Source organism: Dipodomys ordii, unplaced genomic scaffold (assembly GCF_000151885.1).
Source record: "Dipodomys ordii isolate 6190 unplaced genomic scaffold, Dord_2.0 Scaffold64, whole genome shotgun sequence".
NCBI lineage: Eukaryota > Metazoa > Chordata > Mammalia > Rodentia > Heteromyidae > Dipodomys > Dipodomys ordii.
The window spans coordinates 5,924,018-5,948,134 of NW_012267280.1; the positions used below are offsets into that span (position 1 = coordinate 5,924,018).

Here is a 24,117-nt window from a genome sequence, read left to right on the forward strand (position 1 = left end):
ACCTTTATTATAGAAAGACACCAAAATGAGAGCTGTGAGGGCCAGAGCTGCTCTGCAGTTTTCAATGACAGTGAGGGTAGAGGAGGCGAGCTGGGCTGAGGGGTAAGGACACTGTGGACTGCCTGTGGCTCTCCTCTCCTCCTCTTCTCCCAGCCACAGAGCTGGGGAGGGCCCTGGGTCTCTGGGATCTGTCCTTGGCAGTTGGGAGGCCTCCCATGCCCTTCTCTGGCCCCCTGCCAGGCTCTGAGCGATTGCTTCCCGCCTATCTCTCCAGGTGTGTGCAGAGGTGGGGCATGGGGAGCTCTCAGTGTGCAACCCAGCAGGTCGCCCCCACAGTGCCCAGAGCAGAATTGAATGCCCAGGAAAGCTCCTTGTCGGGAGGAAGCTTCCAGGCCACAGGGCCACCGGTGAGCATCAGGAAGAACAACAGAAGAGCAGACTTAATAGGCACATCACAACTCAGGCACGGGGGCCTCTGGCCAGCTAGGTATAGTCTGTCCCACAAGTAGCCATCACTAGTCAGAGCTCGTGTGTCTTTAGAAGAGACTTTAACCAAAGCTTGCTTTCATTCAGATAAATATCAGGAAGACTGGGCATCAAGCGAGAGGCTCTGCCTCTTCTTGGAGACATATGAATATGTACACTTGCAACTTTCTTCCTTAAAGAATGATCCTGGTGCTGGGAGATGCTGAGCTGCATTTCCTCCAGACCCTAATGACTGCTCACCGGTAGGGGACAGCAGGAATGAAGTGGGTTTGATGACTGCGAGGCAGGACTGTCACTGGGACATGCAGAGGAGAGCAGGGCCTGGCTGGGCTCAGGGATGGCTGGCCCTGCCAGGTGCCCACGAGGGACAGAAGGAGGGTTCTGCGGAGGGCTCTCTGGCTTCTCTAGGAGGCTGACTGCAGAAGCAGGACTGCTGGAGGTGACTTCTTTCTTTTTGTTCATTAGTATTAATTAATATTGGCAAACCAAGTGACTTCCCTCTCCCACTGCTGTCAGGGTGCGTATGGGGGTGGCTTCTCCCCTGGGAGGAAGCAGGCTGGTGTGCAGAGCGGCGGGGCGTGGGGAGGCTGCCCTTGGCTGGGAGGCCATACATCCTCCGGCAAGGAGAGGCCGGCAGAGGCTGAGGCAGGCAGGGCGCCGGAGGGCTGCAATTAAACAGAGGCGTCCTTAGCAGGGGCGCTGTCTGCACACCGGCCAGACCACAGGCTGGCCTCAGCCTGATGCCCTCCCTGAGTCCCAGGAAGCCCATCTGCCCAGGCCAAGCTCGCCCTGCTGACCCCATGGGGGCCTCGCTGGCATGCTTGTCCAGTGAGCGGGAGACCCTGGAGGAGAACACCACAGCTCCTCCAGAGAGCTCCTCAGGCTGCTCACTCCCCGTCCATGCAGCCTTGGAAACACTGCCCACCTTCTGTCAGGGAAGGTCAGAGGTCGCCAGAAGCCAGGTCTTTTGTGCTCACCCAATCCTTCAAGTTTCAAGGGAAAACTCTTCCAGACAAGTGTGATGGTTAATTCTGTGATGGCTGACCCAGCCATTTGCCCATTTAAAACTGGCCACTCTCTCTTCCATGAGTGGACCTTATCCAGTCAATTACAGGCCTGGGGAGAGTTTGAGGCCCCCAAGGTGGGGAAGAGTTCTGCCTGGAAACACCTCAGATTTGAGCCAAAACATCATCTTTTCCCTGGTCTCCAGCCTGCCCTGCCTCACAGGGAAGATAAACTGCCTCTGTAGTTAAGAGTCAATCATTTAAAATCAATCTAAAATAATAAAACAAATAAGTGATGAATAACCAGCTAACTAAATAAGGCCTCCTATAACATAACACCGAATTCAGCTTCTAAACAGAACTCCCAGGTATGCTGTCAAATGTGGTGCCACCTGGACTTGGGGTTCTAGAGCAGCCCCCTAAGTGTCCACACCTTCCTAGGGACCTCTCCCTGCAGGAAGCAGGGACCTCCATCCTGAAAGCAATTTGCTCACAAGGGCAGCTGGAGCGGAGGACATCACCCTTGCTCAGGATGATTGCCACTCAGTTGGGCTCTGCCTCTTCTCTCTCTCTCAACCTGTTTGTTTCTGCTTCTCTCCCCACAAAACCCATGCACCTTCCTGACTACAGTGGACATATGAGTCTTTCAAGAACATTCTCTGAGCTTTGCTAGGAAGGTCTGCCCTCCCCTCACCATCCACTCTGTTCTTCACTGAAAATGAGTAAACACGCAGCCTCAGCGTAAACTCTCCCAAACCCCAGGAACCACAGAGCAAATCACCATGTGCCACAGAGTTAATGATCATAACCATGGAGTTAACCACCATGAAGTAGAGTAAACTATCACCCATGAGCTGTAGAGCAAACCACACGAGTCACGGGTAGCCCTTCATGAGCTATGGAATTAACCACCATAAACCATAGGATTAAATCACCAGGAACCACAGAATAAACCACCAAAAACCTTAGAGCAGACCTTTCTGTAAACACCATAAGCCACCGAGAAACCACCATGAGCCATGGAATTAACCCTATGAACCACATCGCAGGTCCCCAATCATCAAGGCAACCTACCAAGTGCCAGTTAACCACCATGTACCATGGAGCAAACCCTCACGAACCATCAGGATAAACACTAAGAATCTTGGAGTAGGCCACTTGGGGCCACAGGTGAACCCTTCAGAACCACATGGTAAACCACTACCCAGAATCCTAGAGAAAGCCATGAGGAGCCACACAATAAACCCTGACAATCACCAGTGGACAAGACTGATGGGAGGCAGGCCCTGCCCACAGAGCACACTGGCAGGGGAACGGACAGGAATCCTCCAGCAGCAAGACTCACTGACATCTACAGCATTACGTCAGGCAAGCTACTGGAGACAGGACGGGCCCTTTAAGCTTTTCCTTCTAACTGCTCAAAGCAATTCCCATGGCCACCCACGTCCTGCCATCCAGGGAGCATTTAAGGCTGCTAATGGCTTCAACAAATCACTGAAAATACTTCCTTTCTGTCTCTGGGTTAGTGGAAGCAGGCATCTCTGCTGATGTTCTTATTAACAATTACATGAAGCCTAATCCAATGTGCCTGGTACCCCAGATCTAATTGTCCATGCATCTACACCCCACACACACTGGGGTGGAGTGCCAGTCCCCTGAAGGGTGCACCCGACTGCTCCTTAGGAGGGAGCTTCCACTGCCAGACACTCGGTCCCGAAGACAGCGAGGAGGGAGCACATGGGAGGGAGCACCGTGGAGCAGGGCAGGCCCCAGACCTTAAGGGCCTGCACCCCATAGGACGTGTACCCCGTGTCGGGTGGGAACGGATGTGTGGAGGCATGTGCTTGGTGAGTAAGCTCTGCCCAGCACGAGTAGAAGATGTGGGCTCCTGTTCTTGGTATCTGTGCAGTTCACCCCGGTGTGGGTGTGGAGCTACGGTGCTCACACAGCTCTTGGGCACGGCCCTCACCTACTCTGTGTCAGACCCTCAGACAGTCTGTGAGGCCCCTCCCCCCTGGACAGCCAGGGCTCATTGCTCCCCTCTTCCCCCAATAGTCACGCTCCCTTCCTGAGACCTCCCTCCCATTGGCATAGCTCATGGGGCTTCCTACAGTGCCCTAAACATCTGAGGACCCGAGGCCTCCATCCAGCCCACCCCTACCCACAGAGGCACAGAAACACATTTGGACCTGGGGCCCCTCACTACACTTTACTGGGCTCTAGGCTTTGAGCAACTTGTTGATGCTCTGTTGGCAGAGTTGGGAGAAGTCACCATCAGACGTGCTGTGCAGTTGGAGAGAAGGCCTCAGGATGCCATCAGGTCTTTTACCCTGCCCTCGATAGGATGCTGAGTTATGTGTGCAAATGATGATGGCTGTCACAACTGGGGATCCCAGCAGGGGTGGGCAGAGGGCAAGGCCAGTTCAACACCCAGCAGCCCAGATGTAAGCTTCCAGCGTGAGGCAGCCCCAAGTGTTCACTGTACTGAGGTCTACAGTCAATAGATACCACCGGGCAATTGTGGCCTACCCCCCACACACACACAGCACCATTGGACACTCAGGACCTACTCCACGTACAGCACCACTGGACAATGAGAGCCTACCCCTGCCCCACAGCACCACTGGACAATCAGAGCCTACCCCACACAGCACCACTGGACAATCAGGGCCTAGCCCTCTATAGCACCACTGGAAAATCAGGACCTAACCCCCTACAGCACCACTGGACAATCAGGACCTTCAGAGCCTACCCCACACAGCACCACTGGACAATCAGGGCCTAGCCCTCTATAGCACCACTGGAAAATCAGGACCTAACCCCCTACAGCACCACTGGACAATCAGGACCTATCCCCCCGCCCCACAGCACCACTGGACAATCAGGGCCTACCCACACACAGCACCCCTGGACAATCACACACACACACACACACACACACAGAGCACCACTGGACAATCAGTGTCCCCACACCCCCATCATCCAGAGCATCCTGGCCCTTGAAGTATCAAAGCCGGGAATGGAAATGGAAAGAGTGCAGACCCTGTAGGAAAGCATGCACACCCATGACCTTCCTCCAGTATGGCCTCTAGGGCTAGCAGCAGTGTTTGGATGAACCTTATGAAGTCTTCATCTTTACTTGTAAATTTAGGTGAATGAGGCAAACACACCTAGACTGTCTGTACTCACAATGTCCAGCACCTAGAATGTCTGTGCTCACAATGTCCAGCACCTAGACCTTGTGTGCTCACGGTGTCCAGCACCTAGACAGTCTGTGCTCACAATGTCTAGCACCTAGACCATCTGTGCCCACAGTGTCCAGCACCTAGACCTTGTGTGCTCACGGTGTCCAGCACCTGGCAGCTGGTGGCACCCTCAATCGCATGGGCCAGAACTGTGGGCCAGTTCATAGCTAGAAGCGCAGTCCTGGGACTGCGGGTCCCTGAGCGGTGGGTAGTCTCAGCATGGCAGGATGCCCATGGCCCCAACCCTCCCCACCCACATACCTGGCCCAGCCAGAAGAGCTGTGTGCATAGCCCTCCCCACTCCACTGAAGCCCCACCCCTGCCCCGCTGCTGACGCCGTGGCCACTGCCTTCTCAGCCTCTGACACACCTACCTGCAGAGGCAGAGGGTAGGAGGAGCAGGTTGGCACAGTGGAAGGTGGCGGGCAGAAGCCAGTATAGGTCAGGATCTGATGGGCAGGGTTGTAGAGGATCTGAGGTGGGGGAGACTGGCCGTATGCCAGCTGGGACAAAGGGACCTGCAGGGCAGCAGGGGAGCATGAGTCAGAGCTGAGGCCTAAAACTCACCTGTGGTGGTACCCTAGCCTGTGCCCCACCCCTGGGGAGTCCTGTGTCTTCATCATGAAGGCTGGGCCAGGCCCCCGCCTTTACTGAGCTCTAACCATCAGGTTAGAGCTCCTGCCTGGCACAGAGAGCAGCTCCTGCCTGGCACAGAGAGCAGCCTCAACTGGCAGCCTGCGGCTGTAGACGTCCCAAGGCCAAAGTCCTGGGGGCAGCAGGCAGGCAAGGGAGAACTCTCCTTGGCCAGCCCAGCTGGGGCCTGCCTGCAGGGTGGGGGTGGGGGGACAGGAAGGGGAGCTGCCTTGGCCTCTGCTTATCATCCAACTGACCTTTTCTCTTTTTGCCTGATCTGGAGTTTAAATTCAGTGCTTTGTACTTCCTGGGCCGGTGCCCCTTGGGCCATATCCCCAGCCTGGCTTTTTGCTGGTTAAATGGCCAGGAAGCTGGGAACTCTGGGGAAGGCCACTCACCATGTCCTTGAATGCCCCCAGGACAGCAGCGGTGAGGATTCCTGTGCACAGGCCCAAAATGTTCAGTGCAGTGGAGACCCAAAGCAGCCAGTACAGGTGGACCACATCCTGGCAGCCACGCACTCCCACAAACTCATAGTAGGCAGGTGAGTGCTCAGAGCTGCAGGGGGGAGGGGAAGTCGTGACATCACAGTGGCAGGGGTCCACTGATCCCACCCAGAACGGCAGGGTCTTGGTCAGATGACTGCCTTGTGTATTTGAGCCATGGTCAGGTGACCACCTATGTGTGAGGGCACTGTACCTGCCCAGTCACAGGTATCAGAGCCTGGTCAGAAGGCTGCTGGGTGTATAGGACTGACTGCATGCCAGCTAGCAAGACCACAACGACAGTGGACAGGAAGGGGAAGAGGTTAGTGTCACAAGCAAACAAATCTCCACCCACTGAGGGCCGCTGATCGGGAGGGTCCCCTGGGTCTTGTCTCTGAGGGAGCTGATGAGCCGCACACTGGGAGCCAGATGGTGGCCCCTGGGCCCCCGAGGGCAGGCAGAACAGATGGCTGAATTGCCTCTGTTGTATTTACGCCCCTGGACCAGTCAGTCTTTTGCACTCATGTCTGCATGCCATGATGGTCTGGGTTACATACTGGGAGTGCCTCATGCCCTGGGAGGGAGCCAGGACCCCCAGTGACCATCTGATGCCTGCCAGCCAAGCCCAGGCCAGGCCTGAGCCCCTCCCCCACAATAGTAGTGGCACATGCTTCTGGGTGGTGACTGAGCCTCTATTTCTCACTTACAGAGAGTTCCTGGGCAGGCGTCCGATGGTAACCATCGGGGTTCAGGCTTGGAGGGGAGGGTCTTTGCTAAGGGCAGGTGCTGTGTTTGGGTCTCACTCTGTGGATGCCTGGTGTGCCTGTGTGTGCCTGTGTGTGCCTGTGTGTGTGAGAGAGAGAGCATGTGTGTGTGAGTGAGTGTGTATGTGTGCAAACCCTGCAAGCACCCTTGAGCATCCCCTGGGGTGGACTCACTTCCCGCAGGCTTAGAGGCATAAGTGTGTGAATGTGTGTGCGTGAGTGTGCATGAGTGTGTGTACAGACTCTGCGAGCACTCTTGAGCATCCCCTGGGGTAGACTCACCTCCCGCAGGCATAGAGGTGTGTGTATGTGAGTGTGTGTGTGTGTGTGTGTGTGTGTGTGTGTGTGTGTGTGTGTACAGACTCTGCGAGCACCCTTGAGCATCCCCTGGGGTGTGCTCACCTCCTGCAGGTGTAGAGGCATATGTGTGAGTACATGTGTGTGTGAGTGTGTATGACTGTGTGTGAACGTGCAGACCCTGTGAGCACCCTCCAGCATCCCCTGGGGTGGACTCACCTCCCACAGGCGTAGAGGTCACAGCAGTAGCATGTGTTGCTCCTCACCTTCAGCTGGCACCTGCCATTCAAGGAGTAGCAGGTGACCTAGGGCAGAAGTACAGGCAGGCATGTGACAGCCTGGTCCCCATTCTTCAGGAGTGTGTGAGGCCCTCCACACCTGGGCCTGCTGCCCCCCAAAGCAGTGAGTGGGGTGCTGGGGCTGCCCCCCACCAGGGGTAGGCAAGAGTCAGAACTCTCCTGAGCTCAGGACACATGGAGGTCTTTTCTTGGAATGTACAAAGTACTAATAACTCGGTAGGTCTGGTGATCCCAAAGCAAGCTGTCAGGGAATCAGAAATGGGTGCCTCCAAGCCCTAGCCCTCCAGCATTGGGACTCTATTTAGGAGCCTGGATTTAGTTAAATGGACAAATCCAATCATGGTGGTGTGGGCGGCCTCAGCCCCTGCACCTAGTCAGCTTCCATGGTGCACTTGTCATTCCTGATCTCACTCAGGGAGAGGTGAAATCCCTCTGCAGCTGGGCCCAAGGAAAGCTTGTATATATATACATTGTCCAAGAGACAGTATATATGTATCATCCCAGTGTTCCATTGCAGTAATTAAGTCAGTAAAAATGTTAATTGGAGAGACCACACAAACTAGATAGATGAATTCCTACATTGTGTAGCAAAGAAGCAAGTCTGCAGCTGTGATTCTGGAGATAGGAGTGCATTGAAATGTCACAGCCAGCTCAGAAGACCGTGGGGAGCGGTGCATGTCCCCCGTCTGCAGTGAAGATCTGCTAATACTGAAACACACACTGACTGGAATGGAAAACCCAGGGGACCACACTGGGCAAAGGCTCACCTCTGTCTCATAAACATCATACAGGTACCCCGTCCCACTGGAGTAGAACTGGCACCTTCCTGTGCTGAGAGGTCTTGGCTCCTAGAGAAAGAAAGAAACACAGATGGAACAAAATGATCATTCTCAATCTGGAGAGACCAGAGGCTATTTCAGACACATTTGCCATCGACTTAGAGTAAGACAGAGGCAAATACCTGTCAGTTTGCTAGGCAGAATAGTTGTACCCTCACATAGAGAATAGGGACCCAAAGAGAAGCCACCAGAGAGGAGCTATTCATCCATTTATCATCCATCTATAATATATCCATCCATCATCTATCATCATCCACCATCATCCATCCAGCCCTCCATTCACCCACCCATCCATCTGCCCATCCATTCATCCATCCACTCATTCATCCATCCATCCATCATCTATCATCATCCACCATCCACCCATCCATCCATCCATCCATCATCATACATCCATCATTATCCATCCATTCATCTATATATCCATTCATCCATCCTCCCACCCACCTATTCATCCACCATCATCCATTCATCATCTATCCATCCCTCCATCCATCCATCTACCCATTCATTCATTCATCCACCCACCCACCCACCCATCCATCCACCATCATCCATCCATCATTATCCATCTATAATCTATCCATCCATCATCTATCATCATCCACCATCATCCATCCATCCCTCAACTCACCCACCCACCCATCTACCCATCTATCCATCCATCCATTCATCCATCCACCCATCCATCCATACATCCATCATCTATCATCATCCACCATCCACCTATGCATTCATCTATCCATCCATAGAGTCCGAATCCACCATTTGACCACACATGCCTAAACTCCACTATCCATCCACCTGTCTCCAACACTCAGTAAATAGTGCCAACCATCAGGCAGCCACATGTCCAATAGACACATGAAGCCAATAAACTGACAAGGTGTTCACACTTACTGCAGCAAAGACAGCAAGAGGCATGGAAGGTAAGAAATGCCAGAAAACTGTGTAATCTGCAAATGTGTTGGGGCCCCAGTATCTGTTAGTGTTAGCTTCATCATCTTTCATTCTCAAAGCATTGTTACTTCTGACCTAACATAAGTCCAAAACCATCAGTGATGCTGGCAGTGGTGAGAGCAGTCTCTCATGGTTCACTCTTGCACCGGCTGGGGTGTGCGTGGTTGGTTGGGGTGGGTCAGCAACAAGTAGGCAACCAGCCTACCTGTTTCTTCTGCAGCCACGGGTGGCAGGAGGAGACGTAGGCAAGCAGGCAGTGATGGGAGAGCAGTAAGCAAGGATGGAGGAGTCTAGGACCAGCACCTGCAGCATGGGGACTTGAGAGATGGCTTCCAACTTTCCAGCATGCTGTCTGGAGACACTGGGATGGGTAGCCATTGTCACCCAGGGAGAGGACTACCTTGGTTCTTGGAGACCAGCCATGTGGTGAGGCTTTGCCACCGTGGAAGTCTGCATGGGGCCCGCAGCCCGCAAGGGTGAGCTGCTTCTGTGGCCACCTGTGGCCTGGCCACAAATCTGCGGGGCTGCTGCCTGCCAGAGGATGCCAGGATCCATCTAGGCCCTGTCCTCTGGTCACACAGTCCTGGGCAGGTGTGGTGGCCACATACTCTGTCCCCAAAGGTCTATTGCTCCAGTAGGAGCTTGATAAGTGACAATGATGGACAGACGGACAAGGACACCATGCCTCTGACTTTGGCAACTGCTGCTGCTGGCCCTCGGTCACACTAGGTCCAAACCCTGGCGTTCCCCTGACAGGGGAGAGCCAACCCAACAGGAGTGGAAGGCTGGTCCTCGTGACCACTTCTGAAACAAGCCCCAGAGCTGGGCTGAGCCCCACAGGTAAGTGCAGGCAGCTAGTGACAAGCTACCAATCCCAAGGCCAGCATTCTCCTCCCAGGGTAAGGCCGGGGTCTGGGGCCCCAAGACACAACTTCCACCCTGCTCCTGAATGAGCAAGACAGCACCACCTGCTACTGCCTGGGCCACACAGGGTAAAGGCTTTCTGCTGGGTTGGATGGCATTGGGCACAGGATACAAATAGCCTGTGCCCTTCAGGGCAGGTTGTCAGCAAGGATCGGCCTTTATCCTCTGGCCACCAAGGTCTGTATGCCTGTCCAGGGAGAGCAGGCATCCCAGCACTTGCAAGTCTAGGAGAAGTACACACATGTGCTCGTGCTCTCTCTCTCTCTCTCTCTCTCTCTCTCTCTCTCTCTCTCTCTCTCCACCCACCCACCCACACCCACACCCCCCCACACCTACCAGCACAGCACCCCTGCACCCCATCAGTCCCATATCATGCTAGGTCACATAGGGGAGGGTGTGGCTGTGTGCAGGTGTTTGTGCCCGGTGTGTGTGGTAGCAGACGAGTTGGATTACAGGAAAAAGACAGTGAGAGAAAGAACAGCATTGGCAAACACACGTGGCAGAGCATCTCGATGCATTGGAGCGTTAGAGTGCAGTGCTATTTTTCATGTTGATGTTGAACCCCGTGTACTCACAATGTGGCGTGCAGCAAATACTCCGTCCACTATCGCGCAGCAGAATGCAGCCACCACGCCAAAGCTGATGAACACGATGGCTGCCACCAACTAGAAGCAGAATGCAAAGGGGTATGGACCCTCAGCCTTGCCTGAAGACCTTTCCAGAAGTCCCAGCTTGGTGCTAGGATCCCACACACACACTGCCCCCGACCCTGCCACCATTCCAACTCCGTCCCTGCGACTCAGCCCTGAACAAGCCTGGCCCTCCAGACTCTAGGAGAAAGGGACAGAGGGAAAGAGAGAAGGAAGGAACAGGAAAAAGAATTCCTGTATAAACATCATGGATTCTCCCATGTGTTAGCACCTTTGAAACCACACACATGCCCCTCTCCTTCTCTGTAACTGTTCTCTCCATTCCAGGCTGTGTGAGTTTGGTGCTCAGTCCTAGAAGACATGTGGCAGTGCCTGGAGAAACGTGCCATCCTGTACCATCCAGTCTCCATGTGGGGTAGAGGTTGGGAGGGACTGACAGCAGCACAGAAGAACCTGGGGACAGGTGCAGCCCCAGATCAGGGCCACGGCACCCAGCGCCCCTTGTCCTGGGAAATCTGTTGACCATGTTCAAACTGTTGCTTGGAATCATGGCCAGGGGTGGCTGCAACAACCCAACCAGGACTTCCCCAACTCCCAGGCCAGTCAGATCCCTCACTCCATCTCCATGTTCATCACTGCAGCTTCACATGAATCTCCCCTCAAATCTCCACATTGGTGCTGAATATACCTTATGAGATAAACCACTTCCATTCTTCATGCTTGGATATACAGGTATTCTTGGATATATACAGAAAGGGAGAAAAGGAGAAAGAGAGGAAGAGAGGGAGATGGAGAGGGAGAGAGAGACACAGAGACAGAGACAGAGAGTAGAGACAGAGAGACAGAGAGAGATGGAGATGAACAGACAGGCAGACAGGGAGATATAGATACCAGGAGACACTGAAAAAGCGAAAGTGCTACTGGGGAGGAGGAGCTTGCAGCCCCGTCTAACAGGTAAGTGTGTCTACTCTTCAGTTCCAGAGAGAACAGCGATGAAGGAAGCCTGCCCACCCCCACCCCTGTATCAGGACAGACGCCGGGCACAGGCCTGCCTTGAACAGGGAAGCAGGGTTCTCATCCACAGAGAAGACTCAGCACACAGCTCCCTGAGGCACACAGCCATGAGAATTTGTTTTCCAAAGCAACCACACAGATCGGACACAGAGGCAGTCACCTGTGACAAACTTGATGCTGTCTACCACACAGGGAGGGTAGAAAGAGGACAAGGTGACACGCCAAGGAGAGAGCCTGGTGGGGGCAGCCTGGTGTGAAGCCCAGCCTGCTGTGGTCTTCCAAATGTCATGCCGCACGGGTCCTCTGGACTGCAGCTCAGCTGCTTATCTGTCTGATATCCCTGTGGAGTGCACCTGCCTCACTGTCCAACAAGACCCTCACTCCTGTGCTCAGCTCCCCCGGGAACTGGGGTCTCCTGGGACCAGAGTTGCTATGCACTTTTCTTCTCTCCAGGCCTCACATGGGGGATGGTCAGGTGACGGAGAAGTGGACGGGAGATGAAGCCTGAGAGGCTGATGCACCTCTGGTGCCCCCACTCCTGCTGGGGTGGCTGGCCTTCGGAGGGGCTGTGGACAGTGCAAGTGGGCTATCACCTCCCGTCCCTCCCCTCAGGAGCATGGGACTGGCCTGCAGCACCTCAAGTGCCAGCCTTCTCTTGGACATGACAAGTGTCCTCGCTGGTGACATGCAGGTGCTCTCAGCACTGAGCCCCTGAGATCCCGGAGACACCCCCCACCCCTGCTTGAACACCTTATCCTACCTCGCTGGGCCAAGACCTTTGGGTGGCACCAGCTTTATAGGAAGTTGAGGGCCCACCTTGCTCATGAGGTTGGGAAATCACCTGGTGTGGAGACATTGGGTAGAAGGGGAAAAGACAAGCCAGACCGCTCTGCTCCCAGCACTAAAAGGAAGAGGAGAAGCAGCCTCTCAGCCTCCACATCCAATGCCTGGTCCCTTGCAGGAAGTGATCCTCATCTGTAAGCTATTTCTGACAATCTCGGTAGTCCTACATCAGTGGATTTTACTTTGGGGGGAGAGGGGGGGCGGAAGGGAAGTACTGGAGCTTGAACTTAGGGACAAGGCGTTGTCTCTGAACTTCTTTTTGCTCAATTATAGTGCTCAACCACTTGGGCCACAGCTCCACTTTCAGCTTTTTGGTGGTTAATAGGAGATTAGAATCTCACAGACTTTCCTGCCCAGGCTCACTTTGAACCACAACCCGTAGATCTCAACCTCTTTGGTAGCTGGGGTTACAGGCCTGAGCCTCTGTCAGTCAGCATCAGTGAATTTTACGGCACATTCCAGCAGGGTCCTGGGAGACATGTCTGTGTGTGAGCGTGAGTCGGTGTAAGTGGGCAGGGAAATCAGCACTTCACAATCTATTTTTCCATCCCTGGTCTTGTGCGACCAGCTAGATTTGTAAGCTATTAGTAAAAATGGAAGACTCATGTTTCTGTTTGGGTGGGGAGTGCAATAACGCATTCATCAGTAGAGAAATGCCGGTGCTTCCACCAGAGACTAACACAATAACGGGCAGAGATAATGGTGAGGCCTTTTCCAATGATTAGATTCCACCCCTCAGAGTGGACAGAGCAAAACATGCACACAGGAGATGGTGCTGAGTCTGGGATTTGCCTCAGCAGCTCCTGGAAGGGAGGGGTGTGGGGGATGGAAGACCAGCCTCACCCTGACCTGGACCCCACTCCTGGACCCTGCTTGGTGACGGGCAGCCTGGTGCTGACCTGAACCCCACTCCTGGACTCTGCTTGGTGGCAGGCAGCTCTGTGCTGATCTGGATCCCACTCCTGGACCTGCTCAGTGACAGGCAGCCTGGTGCTAACTTGGACCCTACTGGCTACTGGGCCTGGGGTCCATTTCACTGGTGCAATTTTAAAACAAAAATTAAGAAGAGTGTCCTTCTGTGCCTGGAGCCATCTGAGACGGCATTGCTCTCTCTAGCTGCATTTCTCAGCTGCTCAGCACCTTGAAAACAACTTGAACAGTCTACCAAATCCACATGCTCAGAGACACCTGCTCCCTGGCACTACACTGAACGGGGGCCCAGATGCCCAGCTCTCTCCTGCCCTGCCCGACACACTGCCCAACACAGAGCACCACCTTTCCCCAGGGCTCAGGCAGCACAGCCGGCCTAGGTTTCAGCTGCTGATATCAGAGTTGTGCTACACTGAGACCTTTGCTTGGAGCTCAGGCTAGAAGATACGTACCTAGGGAGATACTGGGGGGGGGTCACACAGGGGCCACACGCACAGCCCGCCAGGGGACCCAAGGACCCAGTGGCCACCCTGTGTCCACCCTGAGCTGGTCTGCTGTCCTGGCCACTCCTATCACCTCTGCCCCTGTGCTCCTCCCTGCAAGGCAAGCACGGGAGCTCTGTCTCCAGACTGGACAGGAAGGGGTGAAACTGTAGGTACCTTGTAGACAGAATCCCAAGAACACCACAGGAAACCACAAACGAGGCCGCAAAGTGGCATGACACAGGCTGAATTTACAGCCCATGAATAAAACTAAGTAACCACGAAGCCAGGAGCCGGCTGGCTCATGCCCGAAGTCCTAGCTACTCAGGAGGCTGGGACTGAGGATCACCTGTCGCAGCCAGCTGGGTCAGAAAAGCCTGGAGATTCCTATCTCCAATTAGCCACCAAAACACAAAACTAAAGCTGTGGCTCAAGTGGTAGAGCACTAGCTTTGAGTAGAAAAGCTTAGGGGCAGTGCCTAGGCCCTGAGTCAAGTTCCAGGACTGGCACAATCAACCAATCAATCATCAATCAATCAATCGATCGATCAATAAAAACAAAAAACACCTAAGTAAACAATGCCTTCCACAACAGCTTCAAAAAGAATAAAACAATGAAGGATACATTTAACAAAAGCACAAAACCTGCCCTCCAAAACAAAAAATCGTAAGTCCAAGTTAACAGGAAAGTTCCTGAGAAACTGCTCTGTGAACGTCTGGCTCCTGGTGGCTGCTCCAGTCCCCGGTAGCCATCTCTGAACTGCCAGGGTCTAAGGCCAGTGCCCATGGTAGCATCTGCTGTCTGCCATCTGCTGTGGGAGCCAAGGTCTCCCAGCTCTTTCCATTCTACCTCTTCTCTTTCGTCAGCCGGATGGGCTGTTAACTCAGCCACCTGGGTCCAGGACTGGGCACTCTGGGGCCTGGGGTGCTGGCCACAGCGGGGACCCTAACTGTGGTCATAGTGCCCTGGGTCAAGTGACCACCACTTCACCCTCCCTCCCCCGGAAGAGACGCTCGTGTTCTCACCATTTGTCTTCTGTTCTCCACTAGGTTGACGCCAGTGAGTCCCAGGAAAGCCCCGAAGCCCAGCTGAGACAAAAGAAAAGTGAGAAGTGCTTAGTGATGCCACTAAAGCACTATTCCAGGGTGCAGTGCTCCCTCTTCAGGAAGGGCTGCCCTCTCCACACGTGGAGCCTCACACACAGAGCCCTGAACACGGAGCCCACACACAGAGTCCCACACGGACCCCACACACAGAGAGTCCTGCACATGGAGCCCACACATAGAACCTCACATACACACACAGCCCTGCATACAGAGCTCACACATGGAACTTCACACACAGAGTTCTGCACATAGAGACCACACATGGAACCTCTCACACACACGTCCACACATGGAATCCCACACACAGAACCCCACACAGAGCCCATATACACAGAGTCCTGCACACAGAGCCCGCACATGGAACCTCTCACACACACACAGCCCTGCATACAGAGCCCACACATGGAACTTCACACACACAGTCGTGCACACAGAGCCCACACATGGAACTTCACACACACAGAGTCCTGCACACAGAGTCCACACATGAAACCTCACACACAGAGTCCTGAACATGGAGCCCACAAACAGAGAGTCCTGCACATGGAGCCCACACATGGGACCTCACACACAGAGCCCTGCACACGGAGCCCACACATGGAACCTCACACAGAGCCCCACACGGAGCCCACACATGGAACCTCACACAGAGTCCTTCACACGGAATCCACACATGACACCTCATGCACAGAGTTCCACATAGGGCCCACACATGACACCTCATGCACAGAATCCCACACAGAGTTCACACATGGAACCACACACACAGAGTCCTGCATATGGAGTCCACACATGACACCTCATGCACAGAGTCCTGCACATGGAGCCCACACATGACACCTCATGCACAGAGTCCCACATGGGGCCCACACATGGAATCTCACACACAGAGTCCCATAGCAGTGCTGCGTGCTAGACCCCTTGCCCTGCTGAGCGGGAAGTGGGATGGAGGATGGACAGGATAGCCCGGTCTGCTCTACAGATGCCCTAAGAGCACCTTGGTGGAGTCTCTCGCCCTCTCCTTGCTCCACTTCTGAGAGCCTGAATGACATGGCTGCCTGAACCCTGTGTTAGGGTTCCTTCACCTTTGTCTCCCAGCTGACCATATTCTCCAGTTCCAGGAATCTGGATGTAGACCCCATTGGGAACATTACCCCAGTAATTCCAATGGGGACTTGCAGCATGGGGTATGAGACCTGTGGCTCACCACCTCTGTGAAGATATGGAGCAGCACGAAGTGCGAGGCGTGAGGCTCATCACCCCGTGTGGAGCCCCCACCCACCCACCCTGGCCCAGGACTTACGATGATCCCTGGGTAGTAGCCCCCCACAGTCACGTTCTCTGTCCTGGTGTTGGCGGCCAGGCCGACAGTCAGAATGAGGGCAGACACCAGCAGCAAAGACCCCAGGAACCACAGGGAGATCTTCTTCCTCCTGGCGAAGCCTTCTGTGAGGAGGACCAAAGGAGGACTGTCAGCCAGGCATTCCCCCATTGGGTGGCTTTTCCTGGTACCAGCAGATCAGAAAGCCTTTCCCTCCGCTCAGGTCCCAGAAGCCGCAGCCCCCACATCCTCCTTCCGACCCTCAGGTGCCAATGCCTACCAAGCCCCTCGGACAGCCCCTTCCCATGCTTCCCTCCCTGCTCTGGGAGCAGCCTGTGGCTGCCTCTTGTGCCCCCGGGGGTCACTGCCCAGGACTAGACTCTACCTCCAGGAGGTCCCTGGCTGCTCCTCAGCTCCAGGCCACTCCTCCCTCCCTCTGCCCACAGCAAAGGTGTGGCAGAGGTGTGGCTGTCTGGCCAGAGGATCAGCAGAGCTCCTGTCCTGTCTGCCCTGTCCCACCCCGCAACTCTGATTCTCCTGGGGCTTCATCCTCGTGACTTGCAGCGTTCACCAGAACACTGTGAACACAGAAACTGCTCTGGTCACTCTGAAGTCTGCAACCTCAGCACAGAGCCCTGCTCCACCCCAAAGAAAAGACCCAGGCCCAGCCAGGCTGGGCAGCCACTGCCCAAGCCACCCTCCTTCCTGCCCAGCCCCTGGACCCCCGCACATCCAACCATCAGCATCCAAGGAGTCTCGTGTCTGGACTGGCCTGCCCTGCAAGAGGAGGCTGTGACTGGGAAGGAGTTGTTCCTTGCTCTTCCCCAGGACCACCCCGTGGGCCCCTCGCTCTTCCCCAGTCAGCTGGGGGAGGTGGGGCTGCTGGGTATGACCCGACCCAGTTGGGAACTTCACGTGAGGATAGCAGAGCAGAGAGACTGCTGGGGACCCAGCCCCACACTTCATCAGCTGACAGAATGAAGTCCCTGGACCCTCAGCCCTGCCTCTGCACAGCCTGGACCTCAGCCTCTGCACAACCTGGACCTCAGCCTCTGGACACCCTGGACCTCAGCCATGCCTCTCCATAGGCTGGTACCTGCAGCAAAGTAAACTCAACTTTCGTAGACTAGCCCATCCCTACACCCCTCAGCCTGCCTTCCGGGGTGGGCTGGGGAAGAAGGAAGCTCCCAGGACTCCTCACTGCAGCCCTTTGCTCCAGACATACCTGCCCTCCCAATCAGAGCTGCAGAACTGCAGGGGACTCAGCTCCCAGGCAGCTGGGCTGTCGGATCTCACAGAGAGGAGGAAGAAGCAGAGTGGCTCCCTCCTCCAAAGCTCTGACCATTAACATTTTGTGCATGAGCCTGTGTGTGCATGCATGTATGTGAGCCTATGTGTTCATGCATGCATGTGAGCATGCACATGTGTGTGCACGTGTCCACGTTTGAAGGCAGCCTGCATGCCTGAGTGCCCCTCACTAAAATCCCCATTGTGTCAGCACCTTGAGACCTCTCCACGGTCTAGAAGGTTTGTGGCTAGCGTCACACTTCTGTGATCCCATCAGCAAAGCCCAATGGGCAAGTCAAGGTTACAACACCAAGGAGAAGCAACAACTCAGACACAAATTCCACGGAGCTGTGGGTCATTGCTCAGCACCACTCAGCCAACCTGAAAGCCTTTTTATACAGCCTGCCCAGCAAGGGTGACTCTCCCAGGAGCAGTAGGTTGGGCCAGCCTCTCCAGGCACAGCCTCTGCCCTCCTGCAGATCCTTGGGAGAGAGCTAACCACTCTCTCCGTCTGCTCACCAACAAGTAAACCACCAGCTCCCACTCTCAAGCCAGGGCTTCTGTTGGTCTCAGGCCACCTGGACCCTGGTCCCAGGACCTGTGTGGTGTCAGGAAGGTTCCCACAGGCCAGACCACGCTGTCTGTGATGTGGTCTGCGAGGCTCTGTATATGGATGCGGCCATCAGCTTCCAATTTGCAGTGCAAAGCAGGTCTTTCCCCTAGAGATTAGGTTTATTTCCAACATCCACAGGGTCCTTGCGCCCACCCAGCCCAGCCATAGAACCTTCCTCAAATATCACTCATAAATGTCACTCATGAACACACGCAAAGATCTCATTCATCACCACATACACACAAACCTCCACACCCCACACTCACACCACACACACAACACACACATACGCGCACACGCCTACATCCCAGTGCTTTTCTTAGTTATTCCTTCTTTCACTCCACACACACTTAACTGAGCATCTACCACACACAGGCAGCCTTCTTGAGCCAGATCAGTGGTACCCTGTGGAGCTTGCATTTGTGAGAGAGGAGTCCCGCGTACACAGACAGGTACTTGGTGTAGGGCCTAGGAGATGCCATATTCAATGGAGAAAGATTAAGAAGGCCATAGGCCAGGGAGAATTCTGGAAGAAGGGACCTGTGAGGAGGCAACGGAGAGCCATCCTGTGAGCCTGGGAGGTGGCAGCCAGGCGGCTGGTGAGCTGTCCTGGGGCAGGAGGAATGGGCAGAAGAGACAGAGGCAGACCTTGAGCCTGGATGAACTCTGACTCCCGTGCTCTCTCATTCCCTTTGCTCACCTGGAAATCAGAGAGGTGCAAGCTGAGAGGAAGGAGGAGAGACAGAGGCTGTCGACTGTGGGGTGGAGATGAGGAGCCAGCAGGGAGGCAGGGGCATAGTGTCCTGGGGGACCCTGACCCTGGCAGGAGGCCCCTCAGCCGTCGCACACCCTCACCGCCCCCTGGGACCCGCAGAGCCCCAAAGCCAGCCTGCACTTGCCCTTCCTCTGTCTGGGCACCCTTCAGGGCAGGCCACCTGCAGGGCAGCAGCCCCTGAGAACGAGTGAGATTCCCAGCAGCGTCTGCAGAGATGGGTAGAGAGTTGTTAGCAAGGAGGGAGGAGCAAGTAGAAAAGCTCAGATCCCAGGAGTCTGGGAGAATTGGGTGCCTGACATCCCCTGACACCCCCGCCCCACAGCCACCGTCTGTCCAGGCTGTTCGTCTGACCCTGTGCCCAATGACCAGGCCGCTGCCTGACCCTGGGCAAGGCCTACCCCACTGTGAGTCACAGGTCAGCCGCATCACACCTACCCTGACAGTGCAGACAGTCCCCACCAGGTGAGGGAGGGATGCTTGCCTCTGAGCAATGTGGACATCAGCTGGTGGTGTCTTCCCAGGGCATGGAAGGCACTGCATGCACATGCTATGCACCTGCCAGCCCTGAATAGATGATTTCCAGACCTCCTCCAACTCCCTGGCCTGCCCACTCATCCTCCCCCACAGCCTGACACTTCCTGCCTCCTTTCCACATTGGATCCTCAGTCACCTCAGAACTTCTCCCCAGCATCTCTCACGGGTCTGCAAACAAAAACCCAGCCCTAACTGGGGCTAGAAAAGACTATGTAGGTAATAATGACATTGTTATAAAGAAAAGGAAAATGTGCATTCTATGCTAACAATTCTTTTTTTTCTTTTCATAAAAGCAATAGCCACTTTTGTAGAATATTTTAAGGCACAGAAAAATACAAAGGAAACAATGATGCTTATAGTAATTCCACTACTAAAATAATAGGCACATATATACATATACACATACATATATATGCTCATAGTGCTTTTTTTGGGGGGTCCGGTCATGGGGCCTGAACTATGGGCCTGGGCACTGTCCCTCAACTCTTCAGCTCAAGGCTAGCGCTCTACCACTTGAGCCACAGCGACACTTCCGGCTTTTTTTTCTTTTTGCTTATGTGGTGCTGGGGAATCAAACCCAGGGCCTCATGCATGCAACGCAAGCATTCAACCACTGAGCCACCTTCCCAGCCCCTCATAGTGCTTTTTTAAAGCATTTTTTTCCTTAAATTGAGACATATTTTATAGTCTTTTCCCCCATCACTTAACTTTTGCTGTTTATTTGAAGCCAAGACTCAGCTCTGTGATAAGAAGAGAGGAGAGAGGGAAGGAAAGAGAGAGCCCTTGTTAGGTGGAGTCCTGCTCAGTGCCAGTTTTAGAAGGTAGCGACTCAGAAAGAAGGGCTGATATGAAGTTACAATGCATCGCTTCTATATTTTGGAAGCTGGTGAACGGTGGCTCCAAGGTTATCACATAGGCCAGGGCCCTGAGGCACAGGAGCGTTCCAATAATGCTTAGGGCTCCCTCACAAGGGCCCCCCTCTCTAGCTCTCTGGCACCCTGCAGACACCACTGAAGCCCTGCTCATGCCTGCAAGAGCTGCCGTCCCTCTCTCCCTCCTTTCCTCTCTCCCACCATTCCGCCGATCCTCTCTCCTGCCGTTCCTCTCTCCTGCCATTCCTCTGCAGTGGCTCTTCCCCCCAGCTTTCTACTTTCGTATTTTCAACTATTTAGATGTTTTAAGAGCAAGAACATCTATAACTGAATTTTACAGGACTAAGAATTTGAACAAAGTTATCAGACAGATGTTCTTGTCCTCAGAAGAGTTTGTCTCTCTCATCTTCCTAATTAAGTGCTCTGCACATCAGTTATGCCCAAAATAACTAATCGAAGTCTGCCTGGTAGACTGTCCCTCAGGCCTGGGAGGCGTAGACTCTATGCTGCTCCTTGCTGACCCGTCCTTGTGATGCTGAGTAGATCTGGTGAGATCCAGACAGATCACAAATGGTCCAACTCATTTCTCAAGAGCAGGTTCATTGTCCCAATGAGCCATAATCAACCATGATTAACCAGCCATTCCCATGCCCTCTCACCCCTCTTTCCCAAGTCTGACTTCCCCCCAAACTGCTACCTAATCAGAACCAGGAGGGTGCTGTCCACAGCCTGTACTGAGCTCCAAAGTCGAGCAGGCCTGGAAGCCAGGAGTCTTGGTGGGAGCAGAGAGGAGCAGCTAAGAGAGGCAAATGACACAGGAGCATCATGACTGGGAGACCAAAAAGAGGGCCCCAGCCATAGTACCTGCAGTGAACACAGCACCTGGTGCCAGCATCAAGAGAGGAAGACAGCCCAAGACAAGAAAGTAGGGCATCCTTGGAACTGCTGCTGGGTGTCAGAGGTGTGCTCAGGTTAGGTTTTAGAGGGAGGAAGGGTTTCCCTGAGAGAGAGACATGATGGAACTGAACCCTGTGCTTGCTCCTGCCACCCTTGATTCTGCTACCAGTGATGGGAGGTAGCGTGCTCTGGGCTTCACTTGCATTGTTTGAGTCAGGCCTGCAGTAAGTCTCACTATAGGCACTGTGAGAGTGAGCAGATGCTAAGCTCCCAGTGGAGAAATGGAACAGTACATGGCTTCAGAGACTGCTCAGAGTCAAGTCCCAGCTCCCATGCACATTTTATAAACGTGCAACCTCCACTCCCGGGGCTGGCACTAGCATCGGAATGACCAGGCAACCACCAACAGGGGTTCTCCAAGAGAGCACTGAAAAGTTCTGCCGCCCGAGCAGTGACAGCCACGGCTCAGTTCTCTGCGCAGGGCTCCCTGAGTCTCATCTGGCTCAGGTGCACCAGAAAACCTCAGCACACCACCTGGTCACCCTCCACTGCCCCGCTCTCCAGGTCCTTCTCCTAGCCCTCCTCCAGCCCGGGCACTGGCGCACCTGCCCATCCACTGGGAGGAATGAGGACCCCATTCTCCACTGGGTAGAGCCAGGAGGAAAAGGCGGAGGGCTGGGCAGGGCTTCACATCAGCAGCTCCCTCAGCAGCCCAGACCTCTGGGTATGCATCATCTCCCGGGAGCCAGGACAGTAGGGGAGAGTCCTGGTGACTTGGGCGGATCGCTTGAGACCAGAGGGTCAAGATCGGACTCCCACTGCTACAAAACACACCATGTGGGTCCACCCGCTGCAGAGGCAGAGTGACACCCAGCTAATGTAAGAAGGGCAAGAAAAACCCTGAGGGTTTCACCTATAGCCCTGCCTGGGTATTGAGCAAAGAAGCATGAGGTATAAAATACTCACAGCTCCGTTTAGCCATGCTAATCCAGTCTCTTGAATACAAGCCCCACTCCCAGCATTGTGTTTAGGCTTGAAGTTTCTTATTTTCAAACCATCAAGTCTTTCTTGTATAATAACAATAACCAACTAATAAATCATCGGTTATAATTAGACACTTATTAGGTAATGAAAACACTTGTGAATTGGTTTGGTCCTGGAGCATTTAGAAGGAGAGCCAGGATGGTTTCTTTTAGGAAGGAAGCCAGATTCCTTCATTATTTAACCACAATAGCCAATCTGGATTATAAAGATACATTTCAAAAGTTCATAAAGATTGTCATAGCATCGCCTCTGAAGGAAAATGGCTGCACCTTTATCTTTTCTTTTCTGAAGGGTCCCTTGTCCTCTGCCCTTTAGGAAAAATCTGGCCACCTCTTGGTAGAGCACCAAAGCCAACTGGAAGCTGGGCCTGCAGCAGGTTTCCTGTTTCCTGTTTTCTCCCAGGCCTGATTTGGGAAATCAAATAATGAGAGTTTCCGTGAGTGCCAATGGGAACAGGGTGTTCTGGAATCAACTGTCCTGGAACTGCATTAAGCACCTCCTCACCTTCTAGAAGGAAGGAGCTACCTGTTTCTTTGAGACAAACACATCCCAGAAAATGTTGGAGATTGGAAAGGTAAGGTAACAGAGCTGGACAAGTTATGCTGTTTGGGCTGGCCCATTTACAAGCATCAGTTTGTTCTTCATAATAAAATATGAGAGGAGAAATAGGGAAGACAGACAACACAGTCAGAGACAGACAGAGACTGAGGGACAGACAGACAGGAGAGAATGAATGGAGGGGGGATAGATAGTAGATGGATAATGGACAGACAGGTGAGTAGTCTGTGCCAGAACAAAATAACACAAAGACAAGCTCAAGAAAGTTGGGAAGAACCCCACCTCAGTGTCTCTGGCACCCCCTTCCTGCAGCCCACATTCAGCCTGCAGGAGCCTGAGAAGAAGCCAGAGCCCCACTCACCTGTGGTATCCAGCAGCGCCAGGGGTCCAGGCACCGGTGGCGGGAGCGGCTGCATCCCTGGGGCAGAGCTGCCCGGGCAGAGCCCACGGCAGCTTCTCTTCCTCCTCCACCCTTGTGACCTTGACTGCCCAGTTCCCCGCAGCAGCCCCAGGAGCAGCGGCCAGCGGTACCACCCTATTCCACCTCCAGTTCCTCCACTCCCTATCCCCTACCCCTGCCCTAGGCTCCCTTGCTCCCTTCTCCCTCTCCCTCCTGCTCTCTCTACTGTCTGTCCCCTCTCCCTTCCTCCTCTCTCTGCTGTTTGTCTGTCCCCACCTCCCTGGTTCCCAAGCCACTGCCCCGCCTTCTCTCCTTTGTCCCTCCACCCCTCCTCCCTGCCCTCCCTTGCCTCTCTCTTCCCTGCTCCAAAGCCTCTGGCCACCTTCAGTCCTGTAACTGAGTCCTGAGAAAGGAACTGGAGCCCCAGCGCTTGCCTCCGCTGAGGTGGAAGACACACCCAAGGCGGGGTACAGCTGGGGCAGTGCTATTCGTCTGACCTGCGTCCTCCCAAGCTGCCCACAGCCAGCAACGGCTGCTCTGGTGGAAGCAAGGAGGCCCCCAGGCTGCAGACAGGGTGTGCCCACAGCCACCCGCCCGCCCGGCTCCTGGCTGCTACTGAGTTGGTTAGGTGGGTTCACCCCCTGCAACAGCACGGGGACTCTGGGTCTGCGGCTGCACACAGCACTGAAGCCCATGCGTTGCACACACGCAGTCCACGCCACTTTGCACCTGGAGGTGTGGGTCTGCCTCTGTCAGCACTCTCCTGACGTTCCTGCCACACACCATATCTGCAGCACCAACGCTGTCCTTGGGGAAATCTGCTCTGGGAGCAGGGGAGGTCTGGAGGAGAGAGTTC

At 54.3% G+C, this 24,117-nt stretch overlaps 1 protein-coding gene across 2 annotated transcripts; it reads right to left on the bottom strand.

The window, feature by feature from the left end:
• On the bottom strand, window positions 1-23,498 carry Tmem255b (transmembrane protein 255B). Of its 2 annotated transcripts, XM_013022742.1 has the most exons (10): window positions 23,488-23,498; window positions 23,223-23,414; window positions 16,264-16,406; window positions 14,880-14,942; window positions 10,511-10,600; window positions 7,980-8,060; window positions 7,133-7,218; window positions 5,766-5,925; window positions 5,109-5,252; window positions 1-1,151 (listed from the first exon to the last, which is right to left on the bottom strand). In XM_013022742.1, exons 2-10 carry the CDS (start codon window positions 23,275-23,277, stop codon window positions 999-1,001), a joined length of 975 nt encoding a protein of 324 aa, XP_012878196.1. In that variant the 5' UTR covers window positions 23,278-23,414; window positions 23,488-23,498; the 3' UTR covers window positions 1-998. The 2 variants fall into 2 exon arrangements, with proteins under 2 accessions (XP_012878196.1, XP_012878197.1); XM_013022743.1 differs by lacking the exon at window positions 5,109-5,252.
• Window positions 23,499-24,117: the final 619 nt, after the last annotated feature.